The following is a 20,141-nucleotide window of genomic DNA, read 5'->3' on the forward strand; positions in this document are numbered from 1 at the left end:
TTTTCTTGAAGCCGATGGTGAGTCAGTGAATCTAGAAGGTGAAAACAGAAAGAAAGCGCCTCATGGTGTGGTAATCAAACACAAATGTGCAACGATATGGAAAGGATGAGTGGAATAGTAATCACAAGTGAAGTGGCACTCTTAATGAAAAGAAGTGCAAACGAGCAGGCTGACCTTCAAACAGTAGTCAGTACACTGGAGGGATAAGCTCTTGTTGGTAACAGGAAAAATACTGCTGGAAATCTACAGCCAGGTGGATCACTGCTCCAATCTGTGTCTCTCCGTGAGACATACACCAACAGAGGAAAGGATAATTAAAGGGACATTAAACCCAAATTTTCTCTTTCATGCTTCAGATAGATAATACAATTTTAAACAGCTTTCTAATATACTTCTGTTATCTTATTTGCTTCAGTCTCTTGATATTCCTTCCTGAAAAGCATATCTAGATAGGCTCAGTAGATTCTGATTGGTGGCTGCACATATTTGCCTCATGTGATTGGCTCACCCATGTGCATTGCTATTTCTTTAACAAAGGATATCTAAATATTGAAGCAAATTAGATAATAGAAGTAAATTGGAATTTTGTTTAAAATGTTATTCTCTGTCTGAATCATAAAAGAAAACTTTTGGGTTTAATGTCCCTTTAACAACGCCTTATGCGCTACTGTGACAATGCAGGTATAATTTGCTTCCTAGTAGCGATAAACTTCAACATAAGAAGGTTATGAAAAAGTTCAAATATCCGAGTATGATATTTGAGCTAAAACAACGCGTTTCTCGGCCGCAAGCTCTTGGCCGTTTCCTCAGGTAGTATGCAAATTTTTCCTTCAGTGAGGCTTAAAAATACATACAATGGATATGATTGGACATTCATTAACCAATGGTAACAGCCGAGACATAATGGATACAATGTATTAAAAAACAACAAACGGATCTAATAATCCATTGAAAATCACTAAGCATATAACCTAATGAAAGTAAGCCACAAGATGTTGCATCTAAAATTATGCAAAATAACGACTAAATATATAACACTTAAAAGTATTTAAAAATAATTTAAAAATAACAATTCATTTTAGTATCTTCAGTAACACAGAAAAATCATAGTCTCTGTGTTCTGGAAACATGTTAGATCCGCAAAAGATAGTAATAAATATGTTTAATGCAACTTTTCCAAAAGACAGAGAGTATCATTATTCATATAAAGTAATAGCCCTAACAATAATGAATTAATACTTAGAATAAGAATTTGCATATGCCAAAATAAAAAGAGGACAATAAAGAAGGAATTGGCGACGTCAGTAAAAACAAAAGAGAGACAAAGACGGATAAGATACACAGAAACTAAATTAGTTGAACGCAGCAAGATCCAAATAGAATTGAGGCCTGATGGATACAAAGTTAATTTTATGTATCCAAAAGGTTTCACGTTGCCTAAGTTTAATCATCCTGTTATAATCTGTAGAAGGGGGAATGTAATCTATTGGATAGAATTTGAAAATGTCATGGTTGCCCTCATGTTTAGTCAGGCAGTGTTCAGGTATACTGTGTTTGATATTTTTCTTTTTGCAATTTCTGCAATTGCGCCAATGTTCACCCCAACGTACCCTAACTTTTCTACAGGTACGTCCCACAAACGCATTCTAAAACGTAGACGACAAAACTGGAGTTGCAATTTAAAAATCTTGGAATATCAAAAGTTTCTCCAGTGGAGAAAGATTTGAAAGTTTTTTTGCCAGATATATATTTACATGCATTGCATCCATTCTTGCCACATTTAAAAATTCCTATATGATCAAGGAAAGTTTTTGGTTTCTTGCTAGTAGTGGGATGATTTGAATTTTTATCTTTGACTTTCTTACTGGGAGCTAGCTTACCTCTAAGTGTGGGTGCTCTAGTATAAACAATCCTGGGATGTTCTCCTACTAAAGTCTTCAAAACCGGATCTTTTAAAATAATATGGATGATTAAACTTAGTCAACGTGAAACCTTTTGGATACATAAAATTAACTTTGTATCCATCAGGCCTCAATTCTATTTGGATCTTGCTGCGTTCAACTAATTTAGTTTCTGTGTATCTTATCCGTCTTTGTCTCTCTTTTGTTTTTAATTACGTCTCCAATTCCTTCTTTATGGTCCTCTTTTTATTTTGGCATATGCAAATTCTTATTCTAAGTATTAATTCATTATTGTTAGGGCTATTACTTTATATGAATAATGATACTCTCTGTCTTTTGGAACAGTTGCATTAAACATATTTATTACTATCTTTTACGGATCTAACATGTTTCCAGAACACAGAGACTATGATTTTTCTGTATTACTGAAGATACTAAAATGAATTGTTATTTTTAAATTATTTTTAAATACTTTTAAGTGTTATACATTTAGTCGTTATTTTACGTCATTTTAGATGCAACATCTTGTGGCTTACTTTCATTAGGTTATATGGATTATTAGATCCGTTTGTTGTTGTCAGGGTTTTTTCCTGCTTTGTTTGCCATGTGCTGCTGGCAGCAATTTTACTCACCTCTCATGCTGACTTGGTGCATTCTGTGTGATGCTGCTCATTTCCTGCACTTCCTTTTATGGCCAGACTGGTGTACATCATCCGTGTGAGACAGGATGCAGTCTCAGAATTGTAATGTCATCACTTATTATTTAAAGGGCCTTTGCTCAGTATGCTTTGCCCTTGCGTTGTCTCAGACCTGTTTGTGAGAGCTCCTGTGTATTACCTGGCTGTCTGACGTCCCTCCTGGTTCCTGATCCCTGGCTTGTTCCTGACTCTGCTGTTCTCCTTGTTCCTGACTCGGCTTGTCTGACTACCAGCTCTGGTTTTGATTCCTGGCTTATTATTTGACTTGTGGACTTTTTATTATTTTTTACTATTAATAAAGGTGTGATTATTTTTGCACTTCTCGTCTCCGATTCCTGGCACCCTGACAGTTGTTTTTTAATACATTGTATCCATTATGTCTCAGCTGTTACCATTGGTTAATGAATGTCCAATCATATCCGTTGTATGTATTTTTAAGCCTCACTGAAGGAAAAATTTGTATACTACCTGAGGAAACGGCTAAGAGCTTGCGGCCGAGAAACGCGTTGTTTTAGTTCAAATAACAGAATTTGTTTTTATCATACTCGGATATTTGAACTTTTTCATAACCTTCTTATGTTTAAGTTTATCGCTACGAAGAAGCAAATTATACCTGCATTGTCACAGCAGCACATAAGGCGTTAATTATCCTGTCCTCTGTTGGTGTATGACTCACGGAGAGACACAGATTGGAGCAGTGATCCACCTGGCTGTGGATTTCCAGCAGTATTTTTCCTGTTACCAACAAGAGCTCATCCCTCCAGTGTACTGACTACTGTTTGAAGGTCAGCTTGCTCGTTTGCACTTCTTTTCATTAAGAGTGCCACTTCACTTGTGAGTACTATTCCACTCGTCCTTTCCATATCGTTGCACATTTGTGTTTGATTACCACACCATGAGGCGCTTTCTTTCTGTTTTCACAATCCCTGGTATGGTAAGTTACTATCGGTCCTATATTTTTTGGCAACTGGATCATTTCAAGCTGTGACAAGTCTATGCGTTGGTATGATACAGGCAACCTACTCCCGTCATCTGAAGGTTTCCCTTAAAGCCTTGCACCAACGCCTAGTCCATCATGTCCATTTTCCCAAAACACCGGAGGAATGGCATGTTGTCAAGCTCCAGTTTTATAATCTTGCTGGGTTGCCAAAAGTATTGGGGGCTATAGACTGCACGCAAATATTGGTGCAGCCTCCCAGGGAAAGAGAGGAGCCATACCGGGACAGTAAGCAGAACAACTCGCTGAATATACAGGTCATCTGTGACACCAGGTTGAGAATCACGAGTGTCCGCTCTGGATTGCCTGGTTCTAGTCACGATTCCTTCATCCTCCGGAACTTTATATATATATATACGTTCGGTTCCAGGAGGGATAAATTCAGATCCTAATAGGTAAATATCTCTTATACATTTTCACAAATGTATATTATAGGATTAATTCATTCAGATTGCTAATATCAATGCTCTATTTCTTTTACGCATGTGATTCTGGATATTCTTGGCTTCCTTGGCTGTTCACACCCGTCAATAACTCCAACAGAGTGGAAGAGGTGCACTACAATGATTGAGCGCACCTTTGGCGTATTGAAAAGCAGTTTCCGATGCTTGGACACCTCCGGCGGGGTTGTTCAGTGTGTCTCCTCCAAAGTCTCTATTATTTTCCTTATCTGCTGTATGTTACACAACATTGCCATTAACATTCTTGATATAGATCTGGAGAGCTTGGATGTCCCAGAGTATGACAATAATTTAGCACCATTACAGCAAAATGTTGCAAGAGGAGTCCAAGCTCGAGCAGACTATATTCAGGCGGTGTTTGGCCAATAATGGTGTCATGATTGACTGTGTAACATACCAGTATGTTTATTTTTGTAATATTATTTTATTATTGTAAAAGAAACAATAGTTGCTTAATTAACAATAAACACATTGTTTATGTGTAAACAGAGGCCAAAAAGCTAAATTTGTAATATAGGTTTTCAAAATGCTGCAAATTACATAAATTAGTTTTTGGATTTGCAACATTTAAAGGGACACTCAAGTCAAAATAAACTTTTATGATTCAGATAGTGCAGCACTTTCCAATTCACTTCCATTATCACATTTTGCAGTCTTTTTATATTCACACTTTTTGGGGAACAAGATCCTACTGAGCATGCGCACAAGCTCACAGGGTATATGTATACTAGTCTGTGATTGGCTGATGTCTGTCACATGATACAAGGGTCTGGAAATTGGAAGAAAAACATAATTTATGCTTACCTGATAAATGTATTTCTCTTGTGATGTATCGAGTCCACGGATTCATCCATACTTGTGGGATATTCTCCTTCCCTACAGAAAGTGGCAAAGCGAGCACCCACAGCAGAGCTGTCAATATAGCTCCTCCCTTAGCTCCACCCCCCCCCAGTCATTCGATCGAAGGCTAGGAAGAAAAAGGAGAAACTATATGGTGCAGTGGTGACTGAAGTTTTTTTTTTTTTAAATAAAAATATATTGCCTGTCTTAATAAACAGGGTGGGCCGTGGACTCGATACATCACAAGAGAAATAAATTTATCAGGTAAGCATAAATTATGTTTTCTCTTGTAAGATGTATCGAGTCCACAGATTTATCCATACTTGTGGGATACCAATACAAAAGCTTTAGGACACGGATGAAGGGAGGTAAAAGACAGGGACCTTAAACAGAAGGCACCACTGCTTGTAGAACCTTTCTCCCAAAAATAGCCTCTGAAGAAGCAAAAGTATCCAATTTGTCAAATTTGGAAAAAGTAGGAAGCAAAGACCAAGTCGCCGCCTTACAAATCTGTTTAACAGAAGCCTCATTTTTAAAAGCCCATGTGGAAGCCACTGCTCCAGTAGAATGAGCAGTAATTCTTTCAGAAGGCTGCTGGCCAGCAGTCTCATAAGCCAAACGGATGATGCTTTTCAGCCAAAAGGAAAGAGGTAGCCGTAGCCTTTTGACCTCTCAGTTTACCAGAATAAACAACAAACAATGAAGATGTTTGACGGAAATCTTTAGTTGCTTGTAAGTAGAACTTTAAAGCACGAACCACATCAAGATTGTGCAACAGACGTTCCTTCTTTGATGAAGGATTAGACACAGTGAAGGAACAACAATCTCCTGATTGATATTCCTATTAGAAACAACCTTAGGAAGAAACCCAGGTTTGGTACGCAAAAACTACCTTATCTGCATGGAAAACAAGGTAAGGTGAGTCACACTGTAAAGCAGATATCTCAGAAACTCTTCGAGCCGAAGAGATAGCTACCAAAAACAAAACTTTCCAAGATAGAAGCTTAATATCTATGGAATGCATAGGTTCAAATGGAACCCCTTGAAGAACTTTAAGAACTAAGTTTAGGCTCCATGGTGGAGCAACAGGTTTAAATACAGGCTTGATCCTGACCAAGGCCTGACTAAATGCTTGAATGTCTGGGACATCTGCCAGACGTTTGTGTAAAAGAATAGACAGATATTTGTCCTTTTAGCGAACTAGCTGATAATCCCTTCTCCAATCCTTCTTGGAGAAAAGACAATATTCTAGGAATCCTAATCTTACTCCATGAGTAACCCTTGGATTCACACCAATAAAAATCTTATGATAAATCTTCCTGGTGACAGGCTTTCTAGCTTGAATCAGGGTATCAATGACCGACTCAGAGAAACCACGCTTTGATAGAATCAGGCGTTCAATCTCCAAGCAGTCAGACGCAGAGAAATTAGATTTGGATGCGTGAATGGACCTTGGATTAGAAGGTCCTGCCTCATTGGCAAAGACCACGGTGGAACCGATGACATGTCCACTAGGTCTGCATACCAAGTCCTGCGTGGCCATGCAGGTGCTATCAGAATCACCAAAGCCCTCTCCTGCTTGATTCTGGCAACCAGACGTGGGAGGAGAGGAAACGGTGAAATACATAGGCCAGATTGAAGGACCAGGGCACTGCTAGAGCATCTATCAGTACCGCCTGGGGATCCCGGGACCTGGACCCGTAACAAGGAAGTTTGGCATTCTGTCAGGACGCCATCAGATCCAATTCTGGTGTGCCCCATAGCTGAGTCAGCTGGGCAAATACCTCCGGATGGAGTTCCCACTCCCCCGGATGAAAAGTCTGACGACTTAGGAAATCCGCCTCCCAGTTCTCTACTCCTGGGATATGGATTGTTGAGAGATGGCAAGAGTGATCCTCCGCCCATCGGATAATTTTGGTTACCTCCATCATCGCTAGAGAACTCAGTGTTCCTCCTTGATGATTGATATAAGCTACAGTCGTGATGTTGTCCGACTGAAATCTGATGAATTTGGCCGCAGTAAGCCGAGGCCACTCCTGAAGCGCATTAAATATCGCTCTCAGTTCTAGAATGTTTAAATCGGGAGGAGAGTTTCCTCCTGAGACCATAAGCCCTGTGCTTTCAGGGAGTTCCAGACTGCACCCCAGCCTAGCAGGCTGGCATCTGTCGTTACTTTGAGCCGCTCTGGCCTGCGGAAACACATTCCCTGAGACGGGTGGTCCTGAGACAACCACCAGAGAAGAGAATCTCTGGTCTCCTGGTCCAGATTTATTTGAGGAGATAAATCTGCATCATCCCCATTCCACTGTTTGAGCATGCATAGTTGTAGTGGTCCGAGTGAGGTGTAGGCGGGCAAAAGGAACTATGTCCATTGCCGCTACCATGAGCCCAATTACCTCCATGCACTGAGCCACTGATGGCCGAGGAATGGAATGAAGAGCTCGGCAAGTGGTTAAGAGTTTTGATTTTCTGACTTCCATCAGAAATATTTTCATTTCTACCGAGTCTATCAGAGTCCCTAGGAAGGAAACTCTTGTGAGAGGGAAGAGAGAACTCTTTTTTATGTTCACCTTGTGAGACTTGGCTAGTTTGAAAGTCGACGCCTGAATTAAGATGTCGTCTAGATAAGGCGCCACTGCTATGCCTTAGCACCGCCAAAAGGGACCCTAGCACTTTTGTGAAAATTCTGGGAGCCGTGGTAAACCCGAAGGGAAGGGCCACGAACTGGAAATGCCTGTCCAGAAAGGCAAATCTGAGAAATTGATGATGATCTCTGAATAGGTATGTGTAGATACGCATCCTGTAAGTCCACGGTAGTCATATATTGATCCTCCTGGATCATTGGTAGAATGGCCCAAATAGTCTCCATCTTGAATGATGGTACTCTGAGGAATTTGTTTAGAATTTTGAGATCGAAGATTGGTCTGAAAGTTCCCTCTTTTTTGGTAACCACAAACAGGTTTGAGTAAAATCCTAGCCCTTGTTCCTCTTTTGGAACTGGACGGATCACTCCCATGGTATGTAGGTCTTCTACACAGAGTAAGAACGCCTCTCTCTTTGTCTGGTTTGCAGACAATTGAGAAATGTGAAATCTCCCCCTTGGGGGGGGGGGGGGGGAGTCTTTGAAGTCCAGAAGATATCCCTGGGACACAATTTCTAAAGCCCAGGAATTGTGAACATCTCTTGCCCAAGCCTGAGCAAAGAGAGAGAGTCTGCCCCCTACTAGATCCGGTCCCGGATCGGGGGCTACCCCTTCATGCTGTTTTAGAGGCAGCTGCAGGCTTCTTGGCCTGTTTACCCTTGTTCCAAGCCTGGTTAGGTCTCCAGACTGACTTGGATTGGGCAAAATTCCCCTCTTGCTTTGCAGCAGAGGAAGCTGAAGCGGGACCACCCTTGAAGTTCCGAGAGGAACAAAAATTATTTTGTTTGGTCCTCATTTTATTTGTTTTATCCTGAGGGAGGGCATGGCCTTTCCCTCCAGTGATGTCTGAAATAATCTCTTTAAGTTCAGGCCCGAATAGGGTCTTTCCTTTGAAAGGGATGTTCATAAGTTTAGATTTTGATGACACATCAGCAGACCAGGACTTAAGCCATAGCGCCCTGCGTGCTAAAATGGCAAAACCTGAATTCTTTGCCGCTAATTTAGCCAGTTGGAAAGCGTCATCTGTAATGAAAGAATTAGCCAACTTAAGGGCCTTAATTCTATCCATAATATCCTCTAATGGAGTCTCCATCTGAAGAGCCTCTTCTAGAGCCTCGAACCAGAAAGCAGCTGCAGTAGTTACAGGAACAATGCACGCAATAGGTTGAAGAAAACCTTGATGAACAAAAATTTTCTTCAGGAGACCCTCTAATTTTTTATCCATACGATCTTTAAAAGCACAACTGTCTACGATAGGTATAGTTGTACGCTTAGCAAGAATAGAAATAGCTCCCTCCACCATGAGTCCCGCATGGTATCAGATATGGGAAACATTTTCTTAAAAACAGGAGGGGGAGCGAACGGAATACCTGGTCTATCCAACTCCTTAGTAACAATATTCACAATCCTCTTACGGACTGGAAAAACATCAGTGTAATGAGGAGCCTCTAAGTATTTGTCCATTTTACACAATTTCTCTGGGACCACTATAGGGTCGCAATCATCTAGAGTCGCAATAAGCGGAGGTGTTCAAGCTTAAATTTAAAGGCCGTCATATCAGAATCTTTCTGAGGGAGCGTCTTTCCTGAATCAGAAATTTCTCCCTCAGATAACAAATCCCTTACCCCTACTTCAGAACATTGTGAGGGTATATCGGATACAGCTACTAAAGCGTCAGACGGCTCAGCATTTGTTCTTAACCCAAAGCCGTCACGCTTTCCTTGTAAACCAGGCAGTTTAGATAAAACCTCTATGTCTTGTAAAGTAAATGAATTCGACGCACTAGAGGTACTTGGCGTCACTTGTGCGGGCGTTACTGGTTGTGACACTTGGGGAGAGCTAGATGGCAAACCCTCATTCTCTTCTGTCTGAGAATCATCTATTGTAATATTTTTAAGTGCAAAAATATGCTCTTTATAATTTATAGACATATCAGTGCAAGTGGGACACATTCTAAGAGGGGGTTCCACAATGGCTACATTTAACAAGGATTTTTCTTGGTGTCAGACATGTTAAACAGGCTAGTAATGTAACAAGCAAGCTTGGAAAACACTTTAATCAAAGCAAATAACACTTAGAAAAAAACGGTACTGTGCCTTTAAGAGAAAAAAAGCTGCGCAAACTCTGGAAAACAAACAAACAGTGTAAAAAAGCAGTAAACTCAACGAAATTTTTACAGTAGCATCATAAAGCCTTAGTAACTTTGCACAGCTATTCAAATAAACAATTAAACCCTTAATGTAAAAACCGGATTGACAAAACGTCAAAAACCGGTAAAAAAACGTTCAGCACCTTGCCACAGCTCTGCTATGGCGCCTACCTGCCCTTTAGGAACGATTTGTGGGGGGGAAAAACTTCTTTACAGCCCTCAAACACAGTAGGAACCTCTGGAGAAGCAGCTGGGTGTCTGAGGAAAAGAAACTGCGCAACTGAGGCCTGAAAATAGGCCCCTCCCACCTCACTCAATGTTATAAGGCCTAAAAGAAACACACCAGTGTTTCTTAAACTAGCCATGTGGGTTAATAACCCTTAAACAAGCCACAATGACCTCTTCAAAGTCCCTCAAAAAACGTTATATTTGCATTTTTTATAAATAAACAAAAACGTTTTTTCCTATCAGTGTCACCAGTAACTAATGAGCCCTTAATGCAAGCTAGAATTCCTACTGTCTGAATACAGCTTACCCTTCCCTCATGGGGATATTGCCAGCCTTTTCTAGAATTAACACAGTCTGTCTAGAAAAAAATAGACTGAACATACTTCAATGCAGCTTAGCCTGCAAACCGTTCCCCCAACTGAAGTTTTCCTGTACTCTTCAGCCCTTGTGAGAACAGCAGTGGATCTTAGTTACAAAGTGCTAAGATCATCATCCTCCTTGCAGAAATCTTCATCCCTTTTCTGCCAGAGAGTAAATAGTACACACCGGTACCATTTAAAATAACAAACTTTTGATTGAGAAAATAAAAACTAACATTTTTGTCACCACACTCACTTTACCCTTCCTAGTTACTTAGAGTAGGCAAAGAGAATGACTGAGGGAAAAGAGGAGCTATATAGACAGCTCTGCTGTGGGTGCTCTCTTTTCCACTTCCTGTAGGGAAGGAGAATATCCCACAAGTATGGATGAATCCGTGGACTCGATACATCTTACAAGAGAAAAATAAATTTGTCAGAAAAAAAAATAATCTACTGTTTATTTGAAATCCAGAGTAAGTACTATTGCTTTGTCATTTTATTATGCACTTGTTAATTATGCAATTCTACTGCATTGAGTGGTCCTTTAAAGCTTACAGAATATTTTTTTTTAGCCTCTACAGGGAGCTTGGATAAAGCACAACCTTTACACAAAATCAAGTGGTGTTTAATACCCTTTTATATCGAAAAATGTTTTTATCAAACTGCAGGTCGAATCCCACAAGAGCAGGGTCTGTAAATCACCCCAAGCAAGTGAGTTTGGGGTGATTTATTTCTACAATTACTGAGTTGGTGAAAAATTTAAGAAGCGGGAACTACTTTTTAAGCTCTTAAGATTTGTGGCTGCAGGCTCGCTCTTGAGACTGCAATGCAAGAAGCTGTGAATGCAGTATTATATAATCCCCTGTAAGTCTGTTTAACCAATGGAACGTTCAGTTATTACCAGCCAATCTTTACACAATTCCTGAGTAGTACCACAAAATCTAAGTAGTGTGTCAGGGTGGGGAAAGAGTTCAAGACAAATTAGTAATCTTGCGGTTTTCTTTTATGCGAGTTAAAAATGAAGTACAAGAAAATTATATATTGGATGACAGACTTTAATGAAACATATCTTCAGCTTAGAAAAAAATTATGTCCATTTTTTGGTGACATTTAAATGGTTTAGATGATCTGATATATATTTGTGATCAGGAAAATTAAATTCCTTCAAGCAAATTATGGCCTTCCGTTCTTCAGCCCTCCTCTGTGCAGCATGGCGGTACTCCTGTTCCACTGTCATATACGGACGACTTATCCAGTACTCATTTTGCACTTCTATTTCTAGCCTCCTAATCATTGCACGCTTCATCTGCCATGTGACCTCCCTTGGCCTCCTGTATTTTCCAATCCACTGACGGCCAGGAATTCCTTTTCGAAATAGTATATTTGTGAGGAACATTTTTCTTTAAATTTTGTACTGGGGGGAAAAAAAAATAAATCAATTAATACATTTTATATTCAAAGTTTAACAGTAATGAATACAAATGATTTGTAATCAGCTCAAAATACAGTGAATGTATTATTCATCTGAGGCTGGATCTAAATATTGGACCTATTCTAACATGAAAGGGACAAGAAATTCAAAAGGCTTTCATAGTTCAGATGAAGCACTACCTTTTAATTTACTTCTATTAATAAATTGTATTTAGTCGCTTGGTATCATTTATCCAAAGCATACCTAGTTAGGCTTAGGAACAGTAATGCACTACAGGAAGCTAGCTGGTGATTGGTGGATATGCACATACGCCTCTTTTCATTGGCTCGCCAGATGTGTTCAGCTAGGTCATTGTAGTGCATTGCTGCTCTGAAGCTAAATTTGATTATTGGTTTAACCCCTATGCAAGCAATAGTGTAATGATATTAGGGCTTCAACAACTAATCGATAAAAATTGATAATTAAAATCTGTGTCAACGATTTCCATTATCGATTAGTTGGTTATAGATTAGTTGTTGATATCTACAGACGTTTACGTTCCACTTTTTCAGAACAGTATACGTTTCTTTTTAAGTTTACAACTACTACTGGTGTATGAGCAACCCAGAAATAATAGGAGTCATCATTTGGATTGCTTATATTAAATCAGGTGATTTGGGACTGTGCTTTGCATGATATAGTGCCAAGCTTGTTATTTACACCTAGCCCTAGATTGATGGTCATTTGAATTGATGTGCACTATTAGCTATTTGCACAATTATTAGCGGATTGCTTGGTATTGCTGATTATATGTACTATACAGAAACATTTGTATGGCTTTGTCCTGTTATTGATATAAAGTCCTTAGCATTTATTTTTTTATTATTGTTTTTTTTTATATTTTTAATAAATTGTGATAATATGTACCAGATTCAACCTCTATAAGTATATATTTGTTATTTTTAGAGCGGACTAGATTTTTTTCCCTAACCTTATAGCTGGTTATTTACCATTGCATATAGATATTCAAGATGGTGGAAAACACTTTGCATTGGTGAAGCGCTAACAAAGATAAATATCCCACTTTGGCGAAATTGGCAAAACCCTATTTATGCATCTCTGGCACCTCAACACCATCTTAGCGCCTCTTCTCTGCTGCAGGCAAAATAGCTGCAAAAAGAAAGCCAGTCTCAGCCAGTAGCATGTGGTCATGTTGCCATTTTTGCATTTCAATGCAAAGTTTCTGAAAGAGTGAATAACAGAATGCTATTAACAGTGATCATCTACCTCTTTCTAGTTCTACCTCTTTTCAAACAGTTTGTGGGTTTTTTTTGGTTAATTTTGAAAAAAATGTGTTCTGCTGCTTAACAATTAGACTAACAGTTGCATACCTGTTTACTCTACTTTCACGAGTCATTGAGGATTAGATACAAGGATTAGAGGATTGAGGATTAGATACAAGGTAATCACAGAGGTAAAAAGTATATTAATATAACCGTGTTGGTTATGCAAAACTGGGGAATGGGTAATAAAGGAATTATCTATCTTTTTAAACAATAGTTGTGTAGACTGTCCCTTTAAGGCCACTGTTGTGATTCATGATATAATTGTACTAAATAAATGTTTACTTCTATTAAGTAGTCCGCTATTAAGTGGTCAGCTGTAACACCTTTACATGCAATGATACAAATGATGCTTTATTTTCTAACTAGTGGTAAAGCCTGTGTACAATGAACAGTTACAGCCAGCCCTCCTGTATGTCATAGGGGGAGTGGCTACAAATCACATACTCTCGCGTTTTTTAAATCGCATATGCGATTAATAGTGGTTGTAAATCGCATATGCGATTAATCGTGCAGCCCTAATATATATATATATATAACTCTAGTATTTCTACATTTAACAAATTTAGTATTGTATATGATATATAATGCTTACTATGAATATTTAACACAATGTCAATTTATTTACCTATGTATTTTCCCTAACTGGTTTATCCAGTGACTTATCTACACTTGAATATAAAGCATCTTTTGTATAGGGCACTTTAAATTGTGGAAGCAGGAGTTCAAAATTGTATGAGCAGGCAATGAAATTACCTATTGACACACCTTGTTGAATTTTTAATTCATTATCTTTTAACCAATGAGATGTAACCTACTCCCTTAAATAGGTTGTAAGGTGTTTCCTTAAACAGCTATGATTACGACCTGAGGGTCGAAACATGTCAGCCGTTTTGCACAAGTGACTGTGTCTCACTCACTGTTCCCATGGATGTTGTGGACTTTTAACCCATTTGTAATAAAGTTTGGACTTTTATCTATTTCGTCTGCTGCACTCTGCCTTTTGTTACCTTTATATATATATATATATATATATATATACACACACACACACACGCAGAGTTGTGCGATCAATTGCAAGGAATATTATAAACTCCTTTATAGGATGATAGGACATTAAAAGGGACAGTCAAAAGAAAAAAACAAAATTTATGCTTACCTGATAAATGTATTTCTTTCTCGACATGGAGAGTCCACGGTTCATCATTAATTACTGTCGGGAATATCACTCCTGGCCAGCAGGAGGAGGCAAAAAGCACCACAGCAAAGCTGTTAAGTAGCACTTCCCTGCCCACAATCCCCAGTCATTCGACCAAGGGAAAGGAGAGAAAGGAAATAACACAAGGTGCAGAGGTGCCTGAGGTTTATATACCAAAAGACTGTCTGAAAAAACAGGGCGGGCCGTGGAGTCACCGTGTCAAGAAAGAAAATTTTTTATTAGGTAAGCATTAATTTTGTTTTCTTTCTAATGACATGGTGAGTCCACGGATCATCATTAATTACTGTTGGGATTCAATACCCAAGCTAGAGGACACAGATAAGGGAGGGACAAGACAGGTAACCTAAATAGAAGGCACCACTTCTTGAAGAACCTTTCTTTCTCCCAAAAGTAGCCTCAGTTGATGCAAAAGTATAACATTGATAACATTTATAAAACGTATGCAGAGGACCAAGTTGCAGCCTTGCAAATTTGTTCCATAGAAGCTTCATTTTTGAAAGCCTAGGAAGAAACAGCCCTTGTCAAGTGAGCCGAGATTCTCTCAGGAGGCTGCTGTCCAGCAGTTTCATAGGCCAAACACATTATACTCTTCAGCCAGAGCGAAAGAGAAGTAGCCGTAGCTTTCTGACCCTTGCGTTTCCCAGAGAAACAAAGCAGAATACTGACGATGGTCCTTAGGTCGCCTGCAAGTAAGATTTCAGCACACGCACCACATCTAGGTTGTGCAACAAACGCTCCTTATGAGAAGAAGGGTTAGGACACAAAGAAGGAACAACGATTTCCTGATTAATATTCCTGTCCGAAACAACCTTAGGAAGGAAACCTAAATTAGTACACAGAACCACCTTATCAGAATGAAAGATAAGGTAAGGGGAATTATACGGTGATGCAGAGAGTTCAGAGACTCTCCGAGCAGAAGAAATTTCAATAGGAAACAAAACCTTCCAAGATAACATCTTAATATCTAAGGAATGCATAGGCTCAAACGGAGCCTGCTGTAAAACTTTAAGAACAAGGTTAAGACTCCAGGGAGGAGTAACAGGTTTAAACACAGGCCTGATTCTGACCAAGGCCAGCCGCTTATGCAACAAAATAGACAAGGCAGAAATCTGACCTGTCAGTACTTGCTGACAAACCCTTCTCCAGGCCCTGCTGGAGAAAAGACAAAATTCTAGGAATCCTAACTCTATTCCAAGAGTAGCCCTTGGATTCCCACCAATACAGATATTTACGGAATACTTTATGGTAAATCTTTCTTGTCACAAGCTTACGAGCCTGGATCAAAGTCTCAATGACCGATTCTGAGAACCCGTGCTTAGATAAAATTAAGCGTTCAATCTCCAAGCAGTCAGCTTCAGAGAAGTGAGATTTGGATGAAGGAAGGGACCCTGAAGAAGCTCCTTCCTCAGAGGCAGTCTCTAAGGTGGAAGAGTTGACATTTCCACTATGTCTGCATACCAGATCCTGCGAGGCCACGCCGGCCCTCTCCTGCTTGATCCGAGCAATGAAGTAAACAGGTATGCTAGACTGAAATTCCAAGGGACCGCCAGAGCATCTATCATGACGGCCTGTGGATCCCTTGACCTTGAACTGTACTTCAGGAACATGGCATTTTGCCGAGATGCCATAAGATCCCGCTCCGGCCGCCCCCACTTGAGGGTCAAGCTGGAAAACACCTTCGGGTGGAGTTCCCACTCCCCGGGATGAAAAGTCTGCCTGCTAAGAAAATCCGCTTCCCAATTGTCCACTCCTGGAATGTGGATCGCAGATAGACAGCAGTTGTGAGTCTCCGCCCACTGAATAATTCTGGTCACCTCTGGCATGGCCAAGGGACTCAGAGTTCCTCCCTGGTGGTTGATGTAAGCCACTGATGTTATGTTGTCCGACTGGAACCTGATAAACCTGATAAAAGCTAACTGAGGCGAGGCCAGGCAAGTAGAGCATTGAAGATCACTCTCAGGTCTAGGATATTTATGGGGAGAACCGACTCCTCCCGAGTCCATAGACCCTGAGCCTTCAACGAGCCACAGACTGCTCCCCAGCCTAGTAGGCTGGCATCCGTGGTCACAATCACCCAGGTAGGTCTGCGGAAGCAAGTTCCCTGGGAGAGGTGTTCCTGAGACAACCACCATGGAAGAGAGTCTCTTGTCGCCTGATCCAGATCTATACGAGGAGACAGATTCGCATAGTTCCCGTTCCATTGTCTTAGCATGCATAACTGCAGAGCTCTGAGATGAAACCGAGCGAACTGTATGATGTCAGACCAATTCCCTACATACATTGAACCACTGACGGCCGAGGAGAGGACTTAAGGGTCAGACAAGAGTCGAAAATCTTGGGACTTTCTGACCTCTGCCAGAAATATTTTCATCAATAGAGAATCTATTATGGTCCCCAAGAACACTACCCTTGTAGCTGGAACCAGAGAACTTTTTCCCAGATTCACCTTCCATCCATGGGAGCAAAGAAAAGACAACAAGGTCTCCGTATGAGAGTTTGCTTGATGAAAAGACGGCGTCTGAACCAGAATGTCGTCCAGATAAGGCCTCTTCTTTGGGAACCACAAACAGATTGGAGTAGAATCCCAGACCCTGTTCCTGTGATGGAACTGGAACTATTACACACAGGGCGGAAACATCCTGAACACAATGTAAGAACGCCTCTCTCTTTATCTGGTCTACAGATAATCTTGAGAGGAGGAACCTGCCCCTGGGAGGAAAAGTCTTGAATCCCAGTTTGTACCCCTGGGATACGATGTCCACCGCCCAGGTGTCTGGAACACCCCGAACCCAGGCTTGAGCGAAATGAGAAAGTCTACCGCCTACTGGATCCGCTCCCAGATCGGGGGCCGACCCTTCATGCTGACTTTGAATCAGCTGCAGGATTCTTAGACTGCTTCCCCTTGTTCCAAGACTGACTAGGTTTCCAGAAAGACTGATTGTTCTTGTTTGGAGGAGGGAGGGAAGGGTTTACCTCTAAAGTTACGAAAGGAACGAAAATTACTCTGACGTCCTTTCTGCTTATTCTTCTTGTCCTTAGCCAAGCCCGGGCCAAACAAGGTCTTACCCTTGTATGGAATCGCCAAAAGCTTGGACTTAGAAGAAACATCCGCAGACCAGGACTTCACCCATAAGGCTCTGCAGGCTAGTACCGCAACACCAGACATTTCTGCTCCTAACTTAATGACTTGTAAGGAACCGTCTGTGATAAAGGAATTAGCTAACTTAAGAGTCTTAATCCTGTCCTGGATCTCCTCAAGAGGAGTATCTGTCTGAATAGAATCAGACAAGGCATCAAACCAGTAGGCTGCTGCACTGGTGACAGTGGCAATACACACCGCAGGTTGCCATTGGAGACCTTGGTGGACATACATCTTCAGCAAAGCTTCCAACTTCTTATCCATTGGATCTTTAAAAGAACAACTATCCTCTATGGGAATAGTGATCCTCTTAGCCAAAGTGGAGATTGCACCTTCCACCTTAGAAACCTTCTGCAACGACTCCTTAATAGAGTTAGCTATTGGAAACATCTTCTTGAAAATAGGAGATGGAGAAAAAGGAATTCCAGGCCTCTCCCATTCCCGTGCAATAATCTATGTAGCATGGTCTGGTACCGGAAATACCTCCACCGCAGAGAGAACATCAAAATACTTGTTCAGTTTATTAGACTTCTTAGGGTTAACTATGACAGTCATGTCGGAGTTATCCAAGGTAGCCCAAACCTCCTTAGTAAGAGACGGAGGTGTTCCAGCTTAAATCTGAAGGATACAACTTCAGTATCAGAAGAAGGAATTATACTATCTGAATCTGAGATTTCACCCTCAGACGCTACCGAAGTATCTTCCTCTTCAAACCTCTGAGAGGAAGCACCCTGAGTAGCCACAACTGGATCAGAAACCTTACTGATTCTTTAAATTTCCTCTTGCGCTTTCCCTGCAGCATGGTGGAGGCTGACAGTGCCTCAGATGCCACAGAGGATACCTGGGTAGCAATGTCTTGCAAAGAAACTCCAAACTGAGCATGAGAGGAAACGCAGGGGATTGCATTTGTGGACGAAAAAGATTGGGACGCTTGAGGAGAAAGCTGCGGCATATCTGAGACAGGAGGCACCTGAACAGCATACGCCTTAGCTAATGATGGCTCAGGAAAAAGTCTATCCCTGTAACACAAGGTTCTTTTAACACACGCAAAACAAAAAGGTACTGGTGGTTCCACCTGGGAGTCATAACAGAAACTACATGTAACACTTTGCAAGGGTTCTTGATCCATCTTAATGCAGATAAGAACAGAAAATAAACAAACCCTTTATTTTATTCTGTTAAGGGTTAACTAAAATAATGTTACTGCCCCTTTAAATAAAAAAAAATCACTTACAAAAAGTTAGATTTATTAAACGTGCTCTTTGTTGAGGTACCTACCTGATCCTGCCGACATGCTTGAGGCAAAATTGAAAATGCACCAGTTCAAATGTAATGACTAATCACTTCTCACTAGAACAGAGCCGTCTAACTGAGCTGCATAGCCACTGCGGAACTCACAGGAAGTGAGTCTGGAAAGCGCGCCCAAAGGAAAGTGTGGCCGAGTCTTTCACAGGAAAAAGAAAAACTAAACGACACACTTCCCAACATCCACAGTGCCTGCTATCTGCCCTGCAATTAACTGCTTTAAGTGCCAAAGTTTCCTTCCTTAAAGTAAAGAAAATGTATACTTGGCACTTACCTGAATTTCAATCTGCCCAGCAGAAGGGCAGCTCACCTGGTATGAGAGGGTGCCATCCCTCACATGGACCTTACTCAGGCTTTTTGAATAGGGCAGCAAAACTGTTTGGGAAAACGCAGAGGGGATTGTATCCCACAAGTTCCCAATTGCTTAAAAGCCACCACTGCCCTACTGAAGAGACCGACGTGGGCTAAGGCTAGACCTTAGGAAAAGATCAGAGCAAACCTACTCTGCTTTAAAATAATAAAATCTTGATTGTAGAATCAGACACTGATACTTCACCTCCTTGCACCGCAGGCAAAGAGAATGACGGGGATTGTGGGTAGGGAAGTGAAACGCAAGGGTCAGAAAGCTACGGCTACTTCTCTTTCGCTCTGGCTGAAGAGTATAATGCGTTTGGCCTATGAAACTGCTGGACAGCAGCCTCCTGAGAGAATCAAGGCTCACTCCACAAGGGCTGTTTCTTCTTCCTGTGCTTTCAAAAATGAAGCTTCTATGGAACAAATTTGCAAGGATGCAACTTGGTCCTCTGCATACTTTTTCTAAATTTTATACTTTTGCCTCGGCTTCTTTTGGGAGAAAGGTTCTTCAAGCAGTGGTGCCTTCTGTTTAGGTTACCTGTCTTGTCCCTCCCTTATCTGTGTCCTCTAGCTTGGGTATTGAATCCTAACAGTAATTAATGATGATCCGTGGACTCACCGTGTCAGAAAACAATTTATGCTTACCTGATAAATTTCTTTTACACTGTGAGTCCACGGCCCGCCCTGTTTTTCAGACAGTCTTTTGCTATATAAACCTCAGGCACCTTGTGTTATTTCCTCTCTCTCCTTTCCCTTGGTCGAATGACTGGGGATTGTGGGTAGGGAAGTGCTACTTAACAGCTTTGCTGTGGTGTACTTTGCCTCCTCCTGCTGGCCAGGAGTGATATTCCCGACAGTAATTAATGATGATCCGTGGACTCACTGTGTCATTAAAAATAAATTGTTAATGTTTAAAAAGATAGATAACGGCTTTACTACCCATTCCCCAGATTTGCACAACACACATTGTTATATTAATATACTTTATAACATTTAAACCTCTAAACATCTGACTGTTTATAAGCCACTAAAAGATGCTTTTTTTTAATTAGCACAACAGGGGAGTGCTAGTTAATGTGAGCTATACAGATAACAT

General features: G+C 40.7%; 1 protein-coding gene across 2 annotated transcripts in view; it reads right to left on the reverse strand.

Moving 5' to 3' along the window:
- Nucleotides 1-11,308: 11,308 nt before the first annotated feature.
- Nucleotides 11,309-20,141, reverse strand: part of MRPL57 (mitochondrial ribosomal protein L57) — a 35,439-nt gene continuing 26,606 nt past the window's right edge. For both annotated transcript variants that reach the window (XM_053712407.1, XM_053712408.1), the window contains exon 2: nucleotides 11,309-11,688. In XM_053712407.1, coding sequence (XP_053568382.1) covers nucleotides 11,362-11,670 — 309 coding nt within the window. In that variant the 5' untranslated portion in view covers nucleotides 11,671-11,688 and the 3' untranslated portion in view covers nucleotides 11,309-11,361. The remainder of the gene's footprint in view (nucleotides 11,689-20,141) is intronic.

Source organism: Bombina bombina, chromosome 4 (genome assembly GCF_027579735.1).
Source record: "Bombina bombina isolate aBomBom1 chromosome 4, aBomBom1.pri, whole genome shotgun sequence".
Taxonomy (NCBI): domain Eukaryota; kingdom Metazoa; phylum Chordata; class Amphibia; order Anura; family Bombinatoridae; genus Bombina; species Bombina bombina.